This window comes from Hypoxylon trugodes, assembly GCF_022578975.1.
Source record: "Hypoxylon trugodes strain CBS 135444 unplaced genomic scaffold F4822scaffold_1, whole genome shotgun sequence".
Taxonomy (NCBI): domain Eukaryota; kingdom Fungi; phylum Ascomycota; class Sordariomycetes; order Xylariales; family Hypoxylaceae; genus Hypoxylon; species Hypoxylon trugodes.
The window spans coordinates 1,882,893-1,899,227 of NW_026250016.1; the positions used below are offsets into that span (position 1 = coordinate 1,882,893).

General features: G+C 47.3%; 4 protein-coding genes across 4 annotated transcripts; 3 read left to right on the forward strand and 1 right to left on the reverse strand.

Moving 5' to 3' along the window:
- Positions 1–271: 271 nt before the first annotated feature.
- Positions 272–6,663, forward strand: F4822DRAFT_385338 (uncharacterized protein). Its single transcript, XM_051456624.1, has one exon. It carries the CDS (start codon positions 976–978, stop codon positions 5,989–5,991), a length of 5,016 nt encoding a protein of 1,671 aa, XP_051319414.1. The 5' UTR covers positions 272–975; the 3' UTR covers positions 5,992–6,663.
- A 53-nt stretch (positions 6,664–6,716) lies between these two features.
- F4822DRAFT_19777 (actin-related protein, ARP8 class) lies at positions 6,717–9,735 on the reverse strand. The gene is made up of 3 exons (XM_051453666.1): positions 9,465–9,735; positions 9,320–9,398; positions 6,717–9,235 (listed from the first exon to the last, which is right to left on the reverse strand). Exons 1-3 carry the CDS (start codon positions 9,502–9,504, stop codon positions 7,114–7,116), a joined length of 2,241 nt encoding a protein of 746 aa, XP_051319415.1. The 5' UTR covers positions 9,505–9,735; the 3' UTR covers positions 6,717–7,113.
- Positions 9,736–10,233: 498 nt separating this feature from the next.
- F4822DRAFT_385341 (uncharacterized protein) lies at positions 10,234–11,965 on the forward strand. The gene has a single exon (XM_051456625.1). It carries the CDS (start codon positions 10,593–10,595, stop codon positions 11,316–11,318), a length of 726 nt encoding a protein of 241 aa, XP_051319416.1. The 5' UTR covers positions 10,234–10,592; the 3' UTR covers positions 11,319–11,965.
- Positions 11,966–14,163: 2,198 nt separating this feature from the next.
- On the forward strand, positions 14,164–15,093 carry F4822DRAFT_385351 (uncharacterized protein). The gene is made up of 2 exons (XM_051456626.1): positions 14,164–14,400; positions 14,674–15,093. The coding sequence occupies exons 1-2, from the start codon at positions 14,336–14,338 to the stop codon at positions 14,864–14,866; spliced, it is 258 nt and encodes an 85-aa protein (XP_051319417.1). The 5' UTR covers positions 14,164–14,335; the 3' UTR covers positions 14,867–15,093.
- Positions 15,094–16,335: the final 1,242 nt, after the last annotated feature.

Sequence of the window (16,335 nt, forward strand, 5' to 3'; positions counted from 1 at the left end):
CAAATTGTTACTCGAACGTTTCTATTCTATTTGCATTCCCATACCCATAACTAATTCAATCCAATCTCTGGTGGCCTTTTAAGGGATATTTCGACACGCCCGTCTCTTGATTGCCTGGGATCTCTCGCCACGTTACTGCAGGTGTTTACCTAAAGACTGTAAATTGCCATCTCGTTCTCGCCACAATACATTACTGGTCTTCAGTACGTTTTACACGTCGTAAACAGCAAACCTACGAATTATTCCAGAACAAGCTACATGGTGCTCAAGGTGCCTGAAATTCTTCATTTTCGGGTATGTGCGCCAACATCATATACTATTTTCCTTCCTTTTTCCCTCTTTTTCCTGTCGCATCGCAACTTGTATGCCGGTGATTTGTTACGCAGCCACCGTAACAAGTCTCTTCATGTTCCCCACGAGTCCTTGGTTTCCCCTTCCTTATCACCAACACCGATTTTTCTCGTTTTGTCAAGTTATCTAATTCAGCATCCCCCAAACCAAATTTTATGCTTTCAAATTTCACAAGCGGTACCAGTGTGCCTGTATGTTGATAAGGAGATTATTTTCATCTTTTGTTTGTTCTTAGTCACGTCTATACGAGTTATTATATTCGTATAGACAGTCAATGAACTCCTTAGGTACCTACATGTAGGCACCTGCGAGGTAGATACAAGGCGAAACTTCCATGTTATTTTCGTCGCTCTTGCCCACATAGACGCCTCAGGAAGTCGCTTCGGACCATCACTACATACATATGTACTGCTAGATTTGTCTTAGGATCCTAGTCTCCCTCGAACATTGTTCAAGCTGAATTTTTTTTTTTTCATCGTCCTAATACACGTCCACGTCCACACCTACACCTGCAATCCCCAGTAATAACGTCTCCCGACCATACCTGACGTACTGATCACAGCTGGTTTCCAGATCCTTTCACTATCGGTTTAGCCGTCATTTTTATTCAATGATATGGATTGAATGACCATAATGGAAGACCCTTGGGATTGGGACATTGACAGGGTCATTCAAGAGCTTTGCTCGGAGAATCGATCCTGGGAACCTCCTAATTTACCAGCAAACTTCCCTCCCGAACAGTTGAAGGCTTCATTGCAGGAGCACGACGTTGTTGGGAGTGTATTGATTACGTACGACCAAGAGATACTCTTTAGTGAACTTGGTGTCAAGTCCTTGAGACACAGGTTCATTTTGAAACAAGCCATTACCCAGTTTCGCACTCGCAGCCAGAAATATAAACTCGACCAAAAGCGACAACACTCGGAATCAATTGAAGAATATGATGTAAATCAGGCTAGTGAAGATGTTGGTCAGAAGAAGCCGACAAATGGATTCTCATCCCACACTCTAACCACGCCCGCGGCAGAGAAAGAGGAAGCATCGCACTCTTTACTTCAACTCACTCACAATACCCAGCTAGGAACCATAGACACCCCTACCCTACTCCCACCTGACCAATCCGGCTCTCTCCACGAGCCTCCTTCACCTGAGCAGCAACCTAGTCAGAAAAGGCGACGAGTTGCCCCCCTTCTGGTGTCGGCAGACATTGACACCAATGTCACACGAAATATTCCGACTGAAGCGGACGTCATCATGGCATCAAGGCCAACCGGCTTCGACATACCTCGAGACAACGGCGACATAATCAATTCAACGAGGGCTTACCTTGGTGAAGATGCTTTTACGAGAGTTGATATATTTGATGACGACCAACCTTCTCGGGAGGCAGGGAAAGAAAAAGAGATGCTGATGGAACCATTAACGGGCGGCCGGATACCACCTGGGCGGCGATTGCAGATCCACCAGTTGTACAAACGCCAATTGCTATTGGACCGAATGCCCCCCAAGCCTCACGTTCCCAAGTCCGATATGGTGTGGGAGAGCAATAATCCGGACCATGACGAAGTCTTACCCTTATATGGGGACTCGGACGAAGACGGAGGATATGATTCGGACACCTGGGCTGAAATCCAGGCTGAGAAGGACGAGCAATCTCAACTCGATAATGATTTCCTAAGCCTTGATCAAATGCAAAAAGTCATCGATGACTCCATCCAGCAATTTGTATCTGACTGGAAAGATCGCAAAATGGCCAAGTTAACGCGCAAAGCTAACCAAATTTGGAGGGAAGCTCGAAGAAATGGCCTAAAGTGGTCAATCGACAAAAATCGCCGTATCATTGAGACACGTGAAGCCCGCATCGCGAAGTATCGCGAGGGATTTGTCACTCAACAGTGGCGCAATATCAACGAGCTGAAGGCAAATACCTTAATCTTGCAACAAACTATCGAAGACAAGGAGTATTCTTCATGGGTTCTCTCTGTTATCACAGACGACGCTGAACCTAAGAAACACCCACACCTCGTTCAAACAGGGACGAGGAAAGCTCGTATAGCTCGGCCAATTGCGTCAGATGGCGAAGAGATCTTGACGAGCGAATCTGAAGAGGAGCTTGATGATTTTATTGTCGAAGACGAGCCTCCTCCCATGTTACCTGACATGACCCTTGAAGGGTCACCTATGGATATTGTCGAAGATGGTGGTGCATCTCCCATACGACAACAATCTATCCCTATTGACCATCCCGAAGAGACAATCGTGGATCCGGAAGATACAAACACAATTGATCTCACGCAGGTAGAGGACGCTGAAAAGGGCGATGTCAAGACATCATTCAAGACACCAACTAAGTCTCAGAAGCATCATGTTATAGATCTTGTCACGCCCAATAAGTCCGCCTCTACACCTAGTGGATCGCCCAGTACCAAGCGTAATCATAAACCAGGAAAGTCGAAGGTCGACAGACAAGGTTCGGATAAGCAAGAGAACCGGTCGTCAGCACTAATAATGGATATTGATGATCTAGATTCCCTAGAGAGAATGGTCGCTGAAGAGCTTAGAAAGCTCTACCCCATTTATCTCTCGTTTGTCGCATCGATGGCTATAGGCCTCCGGCCAAAAGATATCCGACATGAAGGCATTCGGCTGGAGGATACCTGGTTGGACATGGCACTTCATAAATTGCACGGACAGGAATACCCAAAGCCTCCTCTAGACACTCGTGAGAAGAGGGATACTTTCGCTGTCTACACCCTCCTACGTCTATTCGAGATATACAAAGATGGTAATTTGGTCTCAGTAGGTCGGTTTAAGAAACTAAGCTACAAGGAGATAACGGTGAAATGTCAAAACTGGGGAAAAAACGGGGATCTCAGTAAAGCCGACAGCTACGTGGACTTCCTCTGTCGCCTGTTCGATCGTTTCGAAATTGAGTACGAGAAGTCTGATCCGAAGTCTGATCTGAAGCCTAACTCACAGACGATCGAAAAGTCCCCCTCCCCCAAGCGCGGTCGACGTAGGAAACACAATCGTAATCGGGAGGCGGAAGACCTCCGGCTAGCAGATCGAGCAAGGGTTAAGGAACAAGCTCATCGCCGGCAAGTACTGCGTGCGAAGCTCCTGCGACTCGAGGCGACCGGCTCAATAGACCTTGAGAACCGTATGGATATGATCATCAATGAAAGCAAAGAAGATGACAAAGGTTTCATATATGTCCATCCTGAGATTGCAGCACGAATCAAGGAACACCAGGTAGCTGGGGTTAGATTTATGTGGGACCAGGTTGTCGAATCCGGGGCAAAACAGGGCTGCTTGCTAGCTCATACTATGGGTCTCGGAAAGACTATGCAGATAATCACTCTTCTGGTAGCCATCGCCCAAGCCGCATCATCTGAAGACCCAGCCATTTCGTCACAGATACCAGATGATCTAAAAGAGTCCAAAACACTTATGCTTTGCCCTCCCTCCCTCGTCGATAACTGGATGGATGAGCTGCTCTTCTGGGCCCCTGAAGACCATAAGCTTGGCGAGTTTTTTAAAGTCGACCAGACGACCCCTAGGGAAGAGCGCACAGGGCATATTACTTCCTGGGATGATCGGGGCGGTATACTCCTCTTTGGCTACAGCCTCTTCAAAGAATTTATCGACAACCAGGAGACCCGTGAAATCCTGTGTGACGGTCCTAATATTGTGGTAGCGGATGAAGCACATATAATGAAAAACCCAAGCTCTCAAATTCACATGGCTACCGCAAATTTCCGAACCCAGAGCCGAATCGCGCTTACAGGCTCCCCTTTGGCCAACAAAGTTGAAGAGTACCATGCCATGGTTAATTGGGTTGCCCCCAACTATCTCTCTGACATTCGTGAATTCAAAGCAGAGTATGCTACGCCAATTTCCGAAGGACTTAAACCAGAAAGCACCCGAAGTCAGTACAAACGCGGTTTAAAGATGCTTAAAGTTCTCAAGGAGGTGGTGGCGCCGAAAGTACAGCGAATAACGATCACTGTGCTAAAGCAGGACATACCTGTAAAGCAGGAATTCCTGCTGACTGTACCCCTCACAGATATCCAACATGAAGCGTACGAAACCTTCATACGCTACCAGCTTGAACATCCGGGGTCGAATTTATTGTCTGCCATGGATACATTAGGCGTTATCTGTGCTCATCCCGCAATATTCCATGCGAAATTGCAGGGTCGCGAGTCGGGTTCTAAAATTAGTCTCCCTAGTGAACTCATCAGTATGGAAAAGCAGCTATTGACGAAAATAAAGGATATAAATGATATTTCGTTATCCTGGAAGATACAGATCCTCCTCTCCATCCTTGAGGGGTGCAAACGTATAGGTGACGCAGTGCTTATTTTTAGCCAGTCTATCCTTACGCTTGACTATCTGGAGCATACCCTCCGTAAGAGGAAATTCTTGTTAGAGAGGTTGGATGGATCAACTCCCACGAATATACGGCAAGGGAAAGTGAAGCAGTTTAATAATGGAGAAATCGAGGTTTTTCTAATTTCTACCCGGGCCGGTGGTCTTGGACTGAATATGATTGGAGCCAACCGTGTTATTATCTTCGACGTAAAATTCAATCCCCAGCATGAGCAGCAGGCGGTTGGCCGCGCATATCGTCTCGGCCAGAAAAAACCAGTTTATGTGTATCGGTTGTACACTGGTGGCACTGTTGAGGAGAAAATGCTCAATATGGCTATATTTAAGACACAGCTATCTTCTCGAGTGATTGACAAAAAGAACCCCATTCCTAAAGCCGAACAGTTTGGCCATAAGTTTGAACTGCCAAGGAGGCTCAAAGACACTGACGAAAACGCAATCAAAAAACATCGCGGCAAAGATAGCGTCCTTGACCAGGTCTTTGACGAATTGAAATCGGGTGTTAATACTATTACGATGATGGATACTTTTGAGGAGGAAGCGCTTGAGGATTATATTCTGACGGATGAGGACAATGCAGAAGCTGCCCAACTAATCGCTCAAGAGGAGGCTCGTAGATTAGGCAAACCTCTCCCACCTCCTCTCCCGTCCACAAGTCTAAATAACGCCTACAATTCCTTATATAAGCAAACTAACGGTGAAGTATTCGGAGCGCTGAAGACCGGGGAATCTTCCCTGGGGGGCGCCACACCCCAACATGACCATGTGCAACCTATCCCAGGCGCCACGACACACCTCGGAAGATCACCACCTTCTCCGGGCAATATCTCGGCCGAAGACGTTAAGATCTGGGAAAATCAACCAGCTTTTAAGGGAGAATTGGTTCGGGCCTTTATAGGACATGATATCCCATATCTTGATGAGAAAGGGAGACGAGATTGCGTTCAACTTATCACAACAGCAGTCTGGAGCGAACAGCGATCGCCTGAACAGCAAGGCCTACTAAAATCAGCTATCATGATGGCGGCATCTTCCAAACGATTTGTTGAGGCCATCTGTTCGGAATTACTTACTCCAACTCAGCTTGCCAGCATGGAACCATCTGACATCACAGCAAAGCGCACGGATTGGGATAGAATGACCGAAGACGACTGGGCACAGCGCAAAAATGACAATCACCAGTCCACTCAGTCTAGGGTCGATCCTGAAGTAGGAAACCCCGTTCACCCCAACAATAATATACTCTAACTAATGTCCAACTTCTGACAATAGCATCTCCGATATGCTCTCCGCAAGATGCCCTCCACCCCTAAGAGGGAGAACTCTGGATCGGGACAGCGTAAACCAAATAGGATTGACGACCAGGAGGCGTTGAAGGCCGTTATGGAACGCAGGAAGCTGAAGACATCTTCCCGTGGGAAAAACCCGCATTTACCTAGTTGGGCAATTGATGCAGTCGCCAAGCAAGGACGTACGGGCCCATCTCCGACACCAGATTCCACAACGCCCTCAACTTCTACATCTCAACTTTTACCCAAATCTCCATTCACTTGAGCTTCTGGGGGCTCGGTTTTCACATTAATTTCACACAGGGCAAACGGCGTTTACGGATGAGTTTTCCTCGTTGCATCGGTAGTTCGATACCCATACGGTTGATACGATTGTTAGGATTTTCATCATTCATACGAAATCTTCGATGAATGTTAAGAGGATAATGGTGGTATCTGCGCGGTAGACGTAGGCATAGGGGAGGAGATCTGGAAATAAAAACCTGGCCTTGCCGTTGGCGGAGCTTTCTGTTGATGTCCTGGAGAGAGGAACAGCACTCAGAAAAAGGATTTTGCTCGGGTAAATAAAAGAGAATGCTTCCTAATCCATACTATTTTCATTACCAATGCCTTTTCATTGATTGATCTTCCCAGAATGACTTGCTTTAATATTCAAGGAACGTAAGACATCAACCTGTCCTATTGAATTAATTTCTGTTTTCTTCTGTAGAGGGCAAATCTATACTAAACGATAAGATTATTCGGCCTTCCGCATCACGATTTTATGGGGTAGAAAGATGCTTTTATGTCTTTTGTTTTTGCTACCTAATCTTCCTAGACCTAAGCTGAAAGTATAAACCCACCGCCAACGCCTTACAGACCAGACCGACCCTTAGGAGTGAATATTGTAGCATCACGATACTCCGATTTTTGACACCACTTCTCGCTAGCTCAACTTAGCCCTGAAAAGGCGCATAGCTTGCTAGTAGATTGATTGATTAATAAACCCACGCGCATATTAGATACGTCCGATTAAAGACGTCCTCCTAACCCATCTTCGTCCTCGAGACGCATCTCCTCAATTGCTGCAGCCCCTCTTTCTTTACCAAGCCCATAGCACCTTATGATGCAACACCCTAGCGCCCAACCTCTCGAATTCAAACGGCGTGATCCAAGAATCATTCGCGGGTAACTTGGCAAACACACTAGCGCCCTTCCAAACGACGACTTGTTCATCCATATCACGCGCGGAACGCGTAATCAGGATTCTATCCGCGAGTTCGGGTCTGCGCGTGCGAAGTTTTTCCTCGAGAGCCGGTGTGAAAGCCGGGGTTTTGGATCCGCCGCCTACGACCATGATGCTGCCGAGGTAATCGCGGAGTTTCTTGTCGTCGCCTTTAGCGGCGTTTTGGATACTGGTTAGGATCGCGATGTCGAGGGGTGCGACGGGGAGGACGGCGTCGCGTTCCGCGGCTAAAGCTTTGGCTGTGCGTGCTGCGGAATCGATGAACATGCCTGCGGGCGGCATGGGAGGGGCGGGGGAGAGTCCGTTGCGCGCCGTGGATGTCCCGTTGGGGGCGGGACTACCGGTTCCTGTTACAGTGCCGTTGGCGCCGAAGTGGAAGGCGGGAGGGACGGGTGTAGCTGCTCCTTCGGGGGCGGGTGAGGCGGCGTTGGAGCCGGCCGGGGTACCGTTGTTGAGGTCGCCCCGCAGGAAGTTGGAGAAAGGTTGGGACTTCTCCTTAACGGGCGTAGCGAAGTTGGGGTCGGATGACAGAGCCTGGAAACCGTTGGCGTTGGATACCACGGAAGGTTTAGTGAGAGCGAGGATCGCGGTCTGGGCCGCGGGGGCCGGGTCGTCGGGTACTTCGACGTCGTATGCGTTATATGAGCGGTCGATCAACTTCCGACGACTACGTATTTTGGTTGAGTTATCGAAGATGGTGGGGTCGTAAAAGCCCATCGGGGCGAGGATGACTTCATCGTATGTCTTGAAGCCATATAAACGTGTAGACTGATTAGGGGCGCGGAGGTGGAATTGGTGATTCGATACTGATACGTCATTTGGATGAAGAGTGCAATGCTTAATCTTCAGTTCCTCAGCCAAAAGAAAATCGTATCGTCTCCTAAGATTGATCTCTTGGTAAGGAAAGTTGTCGTACAGCATCATCTTGATAAATGTCTCGGTAATGTCGTAGCCGCCGTATTTGAGGTTAATACGAGAATCCTCAATACATAGTCCATCTTCGACACATGCGATCGAAGTCTTCTGAGCACCAACGTCGACGACGCAGGCCTGGGTATAGCCAGCACCAAACGTCGCCGCCATGCTCTCTTGTATGAAACATATTCTGCTGAACTCGAACCATGTCATACATGACTTCAGAATGTGTTCTACGTATTTCTTGTCGTATAGATCGGGAATCACAAATACGCAGCTGTAGTTCCTCCACGCGCTGTTTCTAGTTAATCCAAGCTCTTGTCTGATAGCTTTATCTAGAAGGGTCTCAAAATCGTCATATAGATGCTCAGCGGTCGTATAATCGTCTTCATTCATCCAGCCGTTCTGTAGAGGCCACCATAATTTGAACTTGGGGTTCGAATCGTCGGGGATACGTTGGGCAGCTTGGCCAATGAAACATGACGCTATCGACTTGGGATCCTCTAGAGTTTCGACGTCGGTCCATTCAATTTGGAGAGGGTCGTTGTGTAATGGGATCTCTTCCGACTCTGATCGTCTGTTGTAGTTTACGACCAATTCTTTCGAATTTGGAAGTACCTTAAGCTTCTTGGCACGCATTTCTACCTTGAGATCGTTACACATCTTTTGGTATTTCTTTGACCATTCTTCGCCATATTGTTGATCTATAGTCTTGGCTTCGAACTGGCGGCGGGGAAGAGCCTCGTACATTTCGGACTCGGTCTGGGGGAACTTGGTCGCGATCGTCATGGGTATAGTCTTAGGTAAGGCATCGCTGGCGAAACCTATTCTGAGGTTCTGGCTTCCAGGATGTATGACGATGACCTTGGATGGGTCTAGATTCTCGTTGGGGGTTGGGGCGCCATCTTCGGGTTGGATGTCGGTGACTGGCAAAGGTACCTCGGCGTGTCCGTTGCGCGCAAGAGCACGGTCGCGATCCTTGGCAGATTGGACGAGTCTATCTCTATTCGCCTCGGCCTGTAATCGGAGTGCTAATACCTGATCATCGCGTTTCATATAATCGCTATAGAATAGAAGATGTCAGTCACCATCGCGATCTCGACATGATTCGCTTTCTTTATTATATAGGCGCGGGGAGATTGCGTACGTATAATAGTTCTTTTGGTTAATTGGTGTGACATCAGGCCAACTCGTCTGTTTCATGCCATTGTCGGTTCGTTCGAGTCCTACGATAATGATAGCATATTAGCGCTATATATTCATTGAGACGCGCATGGTCATTAATCACTAACCTTCCCGTAGGAGGACCTTCTCACTGACTTTACCAACCATATTTGCGGCTTAGATATGATGGTTGGTGTCGGTGTTATGATGGATGCATTTAGAGGTATTCTTGTTCGGGGTATGGGTTCATTTGTAGTTGTTACCTAGGTAGTTGTTAGGTTGTTTAGGTAGGTTGGGTCGATTACGGATACATGTTGAGAAAATTTATTATTATTCTGAATTTTTTTACGTCTAAGTGAATTTGTTCTTCGAGCTTTCCCACACCTTCTTCTCCCTGCGAATGGGGCCGTATCAAATCAATCAATCGCAGCTGCGCCCAGATACAAGTACAAACCCGCCTAGCTATTTGATCTGGAACCAGTAAACCCCCTAAGCCCTATTCGCTTTAGGGCGGCGGAGTATCGGCACCTAGGTAGCTCCATTCTCCTATCGTGATCGTGCCCTGATAAGAATTCATCCAATAAAAGTCAGTGTTTAATAGAAGTCACTTAAAAGTACAGAAAGCGTTCATTATTTATACAAAGCATCGAATATACATCCTCAAATAGATCCTACATATTTCATACCAATTATATATACTGACCCGTGTATCGATGGATGTAGGTTTTGAGTCATACCAAGTACCTATATGTAGATACCTAGGTATGAATTAGGTATCTAAATGTTTGGATGGTGCACTAAAATTCAATGTTGGTACCGATCGGAAAGGGCCTCAAATCAGCTCGCAAGACACCAGCGAAGTTAAAAGTGGCGTGTTGTAACTCTCCTTTCAGACTTACAAAAGCTCTTTCCAGACGAAACTCACAAGTGTTAATTTGATTTTCATACTAGGTAGCTCCAATCTGAAATGATATGAATTGCAATTGTCTTTTACCTTTTTAATTTCAAGGCTAAATCCCTTGCTGAGTCACCTGACAACCAGACACCTATGACGTCGCTTTTCTATCTTAGCTGTTCTCCCTCATCTCTCAAGTCGTACAAAGTCTCACTTGTCCTATCGTAGGTGCCTAAACAAGACAACACGTAACAAAAACAAATTATACCTTCACATACATAAATTCGGAGATCCGGAGTAATTTACCATCAAATCACCTTACACGTCTAGTCCGGTTGTCTTGAGCTCACAATCATTCATTATGGCTCCTATTCCAGTCTATACGGACAGCCCCATCGCTTCGAAGCCTTCGGGAGTAACACCCCAGACTGCTGCAGCGCCATCTACGTCAACACCGACTGCAACCAGATCATCACCTACCTCGGCCAACCAGGTTTCTTATCCATCGGCACAACCAGGTGCTGCACCCTCTCTTCCAACTCCTACGACGGCCGCATCTCAGGCATATACCCCACCTCAGCCAACCCAAACCCATGGCCATGATGGTCCTCCGCCACCACAGCCGGGCGCCGTCCCTGTCCCATCTGGAGCCGCTGGGTCAAATATCCCGCCACCACCAAAGGCAGGTGAGAAGTATCAACCACCTCAACAGGCACCGGTAACTCAGCCAGCGAGCATACCATACCCTCCCCAGATGTCTATTCCGCCGCCTACAACACCTTATGCAACTCAGCAGCGCGGTACGTCAACAGCCACAGCGCCTATTGCAACACATAGTGGCCAAGGCCCTACGGCCCCAGACGGCTCTTCAATTCATAGCTTAGCGCATCCACCAGGGTATCATCAAAACACCAATGCTTCTGAACTTGACAGATACCAAAGATCGGCTATCCAACAGAGTGAGTTAGAAAACCAGACAGGTGAATCGGGTGGGGTTTGGGACGCAGCGAAGAAATGGGCTCAGCAAACTGGAGAGAAACTCGCAGCAGCGGAAAATGAAGTATGGAAAAAGATCAACAAGGAATAATGGTGCCACAAAGCCCCAAATATTCATCACGCCCTCCCACCAAAACCGGACCACCGTGGTTCATGTCCCGATGTGAGAGCTAACTAGTCCATATATAAGAAATCCCAGTACTATAGTAAACGATACGAATAAAAATTTTCTACCCACTCGGTTGTTCAATGATAGACAACCTTGGAAAGAGATTTATGATTTACCGCACACTAGTCAATCTGAAGTACTGTGGCGAATTCCCCTTAAACTCAGACAGCTAGATACAATACAGACGTAGCGAAAACGACATGACGATTCAATCACCAAAACTGCGCTTATAGAAAATTACGAGGCGTGATCAATGCAAGCCGAGTTGCGCTCGGAAGTATGTGGAGATCAAAATCCGGGCTCGGCCAGGCTCTACCAGGCTCTTCGCCATCAATTGCCGTTTTAATGGTTAGAACGCATGATAGATCTTCCAATGGGTCTACGCTAGGTATCTGGGGAAGTGATCTCATCATCGTTCTCCCGCGATCTTCATGATAAGAGGCAGCAGCAGTTACTAAATTTAAGAACGGGTAAAAAGTCGAAGCATTGAATAATTTCCCAAAGGAGGCAGTAATATTATGCGAAGGACCGGGCCTATCCCGGTAGCCTAGCCCGGGGTGGGGTACGCAAGCGGCCCCATAGAACGATTCGTAGAACAAGTGGAAAGACTAGAAGGCCAGCAGCTGCCCATTTTCAATCTTCTTGCCCACTCCTTCCCACTTTACACGACACGATCTGACAGGAACCGACCTATAAAGATGTACCTGAGTACGTATCGATGCTACGTATCTACGTACATGCAATTAAGATGACGCTTCCCAGCTTAATGTTCCCAGATACGGGCTGGCAATTAACGTCCGAGATCAGGTTCTCGGTGTAATTCCTACAAGTACATCTCTTGGTATAACGCGTTGGATACCAATTACGACGGACCCCCACTAATCTGGAAGATAGATTTTTTTCTTTTCTTTTTCCTTACTTCCCGTCTATTAGGTACGTGCAAATACTAAAGACATATACTGTACTCGGGAGCGGGATTATATGCATATCTGTACGTAATATACGCTACCCGTCGAACATTGGTGGAGTGGGAAAAAAGCAAGTCGTGCCGCACCGTGTAAGCCCGTGTTTCCATACATGTAAGCCGACCCTTCCGAAGGATAAGGCACCCAAATCGAAGAGGAAAAAAAAGTACTGCCCTCCATCACGCATCAAACCTTTTCGGGACAACGCTCATGATAGCGGAATCCAACGCAGGTACATCTCACAATTTACATTTTTAGGGTCCATCAAGCCGCAGGTGCTTACATAGTTACGTTTAGCGAACGCTCAGGCCGCGGGCTCAACCGAGATCGCTACCTTTCCAAGGCGCAGCGGGCTACCAGATGCAGGAGAACTAGCAGGAAGGACTCCTGCAGTGCGCAGCGTTTATGCTTGCCTGAGCACTCACGCACACGTACCTAGGTATGTAAGCACTATAACTTACATGTACAGTATCCGTAGACATGGGAGTCCCTTACCATGTAACAGAACAAAAAGATACGACGGCAGTTTATTGTATCGATAAGATCCTCGAAGAGCCCTACAGCATCTCCTACCTACTACAAGTAACAAAGACGTCTTGGGACCCGATCAAGGATCTGACGATCCCCCCGCGTAATAATACCACGACGGCTATTACAAAGTTGACAAGGCCGTAAGGCGGGTATCCTTCCGACACAATGGATTGTACCAAGATATTGTCAGATAATTCCTAACCGAAGCTATTAGATGATGACATTCTTCCAACCCGAAAGGATGGTTCAATTGGCCATCTAGCTGACAAGCGAAACGGAATTTCAGCAGAATAAAACAACCACATTATTCTTAGTTTGAGCACGTTGGACCTTTGCAACCTCCGTATGAGTAATATCCGTGACACCTCCAATGGTGTCAACAAAAATATCACTTTTCTCAAAATGATACACATCCACTGTTGGATGTTCTATTAAAACTTCGAACCGTGGGGCTACTAACCTCGGCGATTTATTACTCTCTGACAATACAAAACAAATGAATAAGATGAAGGATTTATGAGAGCACTACGGTACCAACACAAATTCACACGCACAACATCGGCACAACCGTGTTTCTCGAAGTTTTATCGAAACAAGGAGGGGTGGTTCGAAAGCAACGTTGATTGATTACACGGGAGGGAATGGAGAAGGACAGGGCCTCGAGGGTACATTGTAGCCCTGCTGCCCTGTAGCTAAGCCCAGCCGTTTCTCGCTTTTGGGGCACGATGCACTGAACCGGTCCTTAGGTAATCTGGTAATCTGGGACAACCGGTACGGTATCTTTGGTATGTTGTACGTACCCCAGACGCCCCAGTAAAATGTTTCTAAAAATGAAATACAGTCACTTAAATTTGCGTAACAACACCTATACATGCATCGGTGGTAAGTACCTTTTTGACCGGCCTCTTCTACCAATATGTCTTAGAAAGCCGCGGCTAATTTGCTAGTGGCTCGTTCGCATTTTCCATCAATTTTCCGGCTATACCAAAGATACCTAGGTATTTTAGTACCATAGTAACTAATGTGTGTCTGTCCATGTGTGTGCCTTTTCTATTAGTCTTACTGGTTTTTTATCCCAGATGGTTGGAAAAGGGCTAAGAAACGTTAGAAAGTAAAGGCACGGAAGTGGGTCTGGACCTTTTACCTTTTTGACATTCGGGACGGAGGGAAGTGGGGCTTACAAGGATCAGCCCTTCTGTTACAGATCCTGAGACGCGTTAAGGAGAAAAACCCCTGACCCTGACACCCCCTGCCTGCATACTATTTTCCGTCGGACCAATCACGAATTGGCCCCAAGCAACTGAAATTCAACATCAAACGCGCTCCGCTGACGAACGAGACGACAACTCCTAATCTTGGTCGGGAATCATCTGAGTCCAGAGCCTGTCCAAAGCCTGTCGTCCTCCTTAGTCCTTCCAACCACCAATCGCCGAGCCAACAGCGATGTCGAACACAGCCCTCGCAGCCTGCATTCTCCATTTTCCACTCTGCATTTCTGCATTCTGCAGGTATGTACAGTATTTTCCCTTCTATCTCCATCTCCACGTCCCCTATCTGCAAACCAGATGGCGCGAATTCCCTTCCTATTGTACCACTTCCTCGAATATACCCTCCTAGATCGCGCCAGAGTTTTATCTCGATGCCCTAGCTACACCATCTCACAACACCAGAGGTCCAAGTATCGTGCTGCCCACCATATCTCATCCTCCACTTTACCACGTCGCTCCGCCTCCCCACCCATCCGTCCTTTTATTCTGTTGCCAATTGGTTATCATTAGTAGATATTTCGGAGCCATCCCATATAGTGGCTTCGTCACTCTATTCCCTGTTCCTAGCCAGGTAAGTACCTCGAAGTTCTTGGCCATCCCGTCTCTAGATGAGCTCACCTACGCTTCCTTATCAAGCCATCGTCTCACTGCCTCAGCCTCCAACTGTCAAAGCGACGCACCAACTCGGCTAAACTCGTGGGCCTAACTCGCTGCAACTTTTGGAGCATCTCCTGGAGCCCTCAATAATAATGACTTCTATTATTTCCCCTCGTTAGTCAAGTTAATTGACACTGTTGCGCGCGTTATACATGTTACGCGACATATCCCTTGGTAAATTTTCATAAGGAAAAAAAAAAAAAAAAAAAATTTACTCGACAAATAAGTGTCAATAAGCTCGATACGAACATAACTCAACCAAACAGCCTCATAAAGTCACCGTACCATTAAATGTTGCCTCGTCAAACAAATAATTTACGATTATCACATTACATGGTATGTATTCGGCAGCAAGATTTATTAGCGGACCGGCTCTACTAGCCCGCGTGACTCCACGAGACCCTGGAACGTGTTTCCAAAAAACCACCCCCCTGGTTAGGTAGTAGTAGGGTATTACCTCTTATTTTTTTCAGAAACCTGTCTTCTCCAGATCGACGTATCCGGTCGACGAAAGTGTCATGGTCGTGTCATACGACCCTACGGCACTAGAATGTTGTTGTTGTCGCGCATCTTGGCCCTACATAGACGAGCTACAATCCTCCGAGGTCCATTTACGCGGCTCTCGTAGTTCGTAAGTCGTCCCGTCGTTCCAGCCTTCCTCTCGGCCTGCATAGGTCCCAAAACCTGAGCCTAAAAAGAAAGAATAGAATCTTTCGCGCCTTGCCACATGGTCGTGCCAAAATATGAGGCCAAACCGCCCCATGAGGCTCAACGGGACTATCTAAATATAGTGAGTGACGTCTAACTAGAACTTATCTTAGTTTTTCTTTTTCCAAACAGACTTCTTTCATCTAGTCTGATGAAAGTAGCAATTTCTCATTCAATATCAAATTACGTCCGTCCTGTTATATCACGATCCCTGCTGAACCATTCCAAAAGAGTTGGAGTGTCCATGGATCTCTGGGACTGGGGCAGTCCCTAGTCATTCAGTCTAATCGGTTTATGGCTACTTCTGACATGCTATGTACCCGAGACCCATCCAGCTCTCCGCCGCTCCCCCATACGCTCACCACTCTCCCCTGCCTCGAAGGCTTGACTATTCCTCGCAACACATCATCGACGAACAGATGTAACCCTCCAAACCCTTGCACTGTAAATCCTTGCAGAGCCTGCCCGCCGGTTCCCTGTCTGCCCTGTCTTGCTTGTCTCTTTCCAGCAAAAGCCAAGCAGAATCTCGCACACGCAGACCCTCCTGTTAAGCTCACAGACGTGGCCAGGTTTGTATCAAGAAGTCCCGGCCCAGCTCCTACCGATGTTCCGGCCCTGACCGTGTTGGATTATACTCGAACTGTCCACGGATACTTTTGGAGAGCTTCTTTATATCTCTCGGTGTCCTGCACCGCCCCTCCACTGACCTGCCCTTTTACTCCTCTTCTCGCCTCGCCGCGCCGCTCTCCCTCACACACCATTTACCAAAACCAGTCCACTACTTGTCGCTCCTTTTTTTCCTGCTCTTAA

What these genes read in the sequence shown, in the direction of transcription:
- F4822DRAFT_385338 (XM_051456624.1), top strand. Translation starts at nt 976, where the DNA reads ATGACCATAATGGAAGACCCTTGGGATTGGGACATTGACAGGGTCATT.
- F4822DRAFT_19777 (XM_051453666.1), bottom strand. Translation starts at nt 9,504, where the DNA reads ATGGTTGGTAAAGTCAGTGAGAAGGTCCTCCTACGGGAAG. An exon ending in GAAGGTCCTCCTACGGGAAG is followed by an intron (nt 9,399 to 9,464) that starts GTTAGTGATTAA and finishes TCATTATCGTAG; the next exon opens with GACTCGAACGAACCGACAAT. An exon ending in AACCAAAAGAACTATTATAC is followed by an intron (nt 9,236 to 9,319) that starts GTACGCAATCTC and finishes TCTATTCTATAG; the next exon opens with CGATTATATGAAACGCGATG.
- F4822DRAFT_385341 (XM_051456625.1), top strand. Translation starts at nt 10,593, where the DNA reads ATGGCTCCTATTCCAGTCTATACGGACAGCCCCATCGCTTCGAAGCCT.
- F4822DRAFT_385351 (XM_051456626.1), top strand. Translation starts at nt 14,336, where the DNA reads ATGTCGAACACAGCCCTCGCAGCCTGCATTCTCCATTTTCCACTCTGC. An exon ending in TGCATTTCTGCATTCTGCAG is followed by an intron (nt 14,401 to 14,673) that starts GTATGTACAGTA and finishes TATCATTAGTAG; the next exon opens with ATATTTCGGAGCCATCCCAT.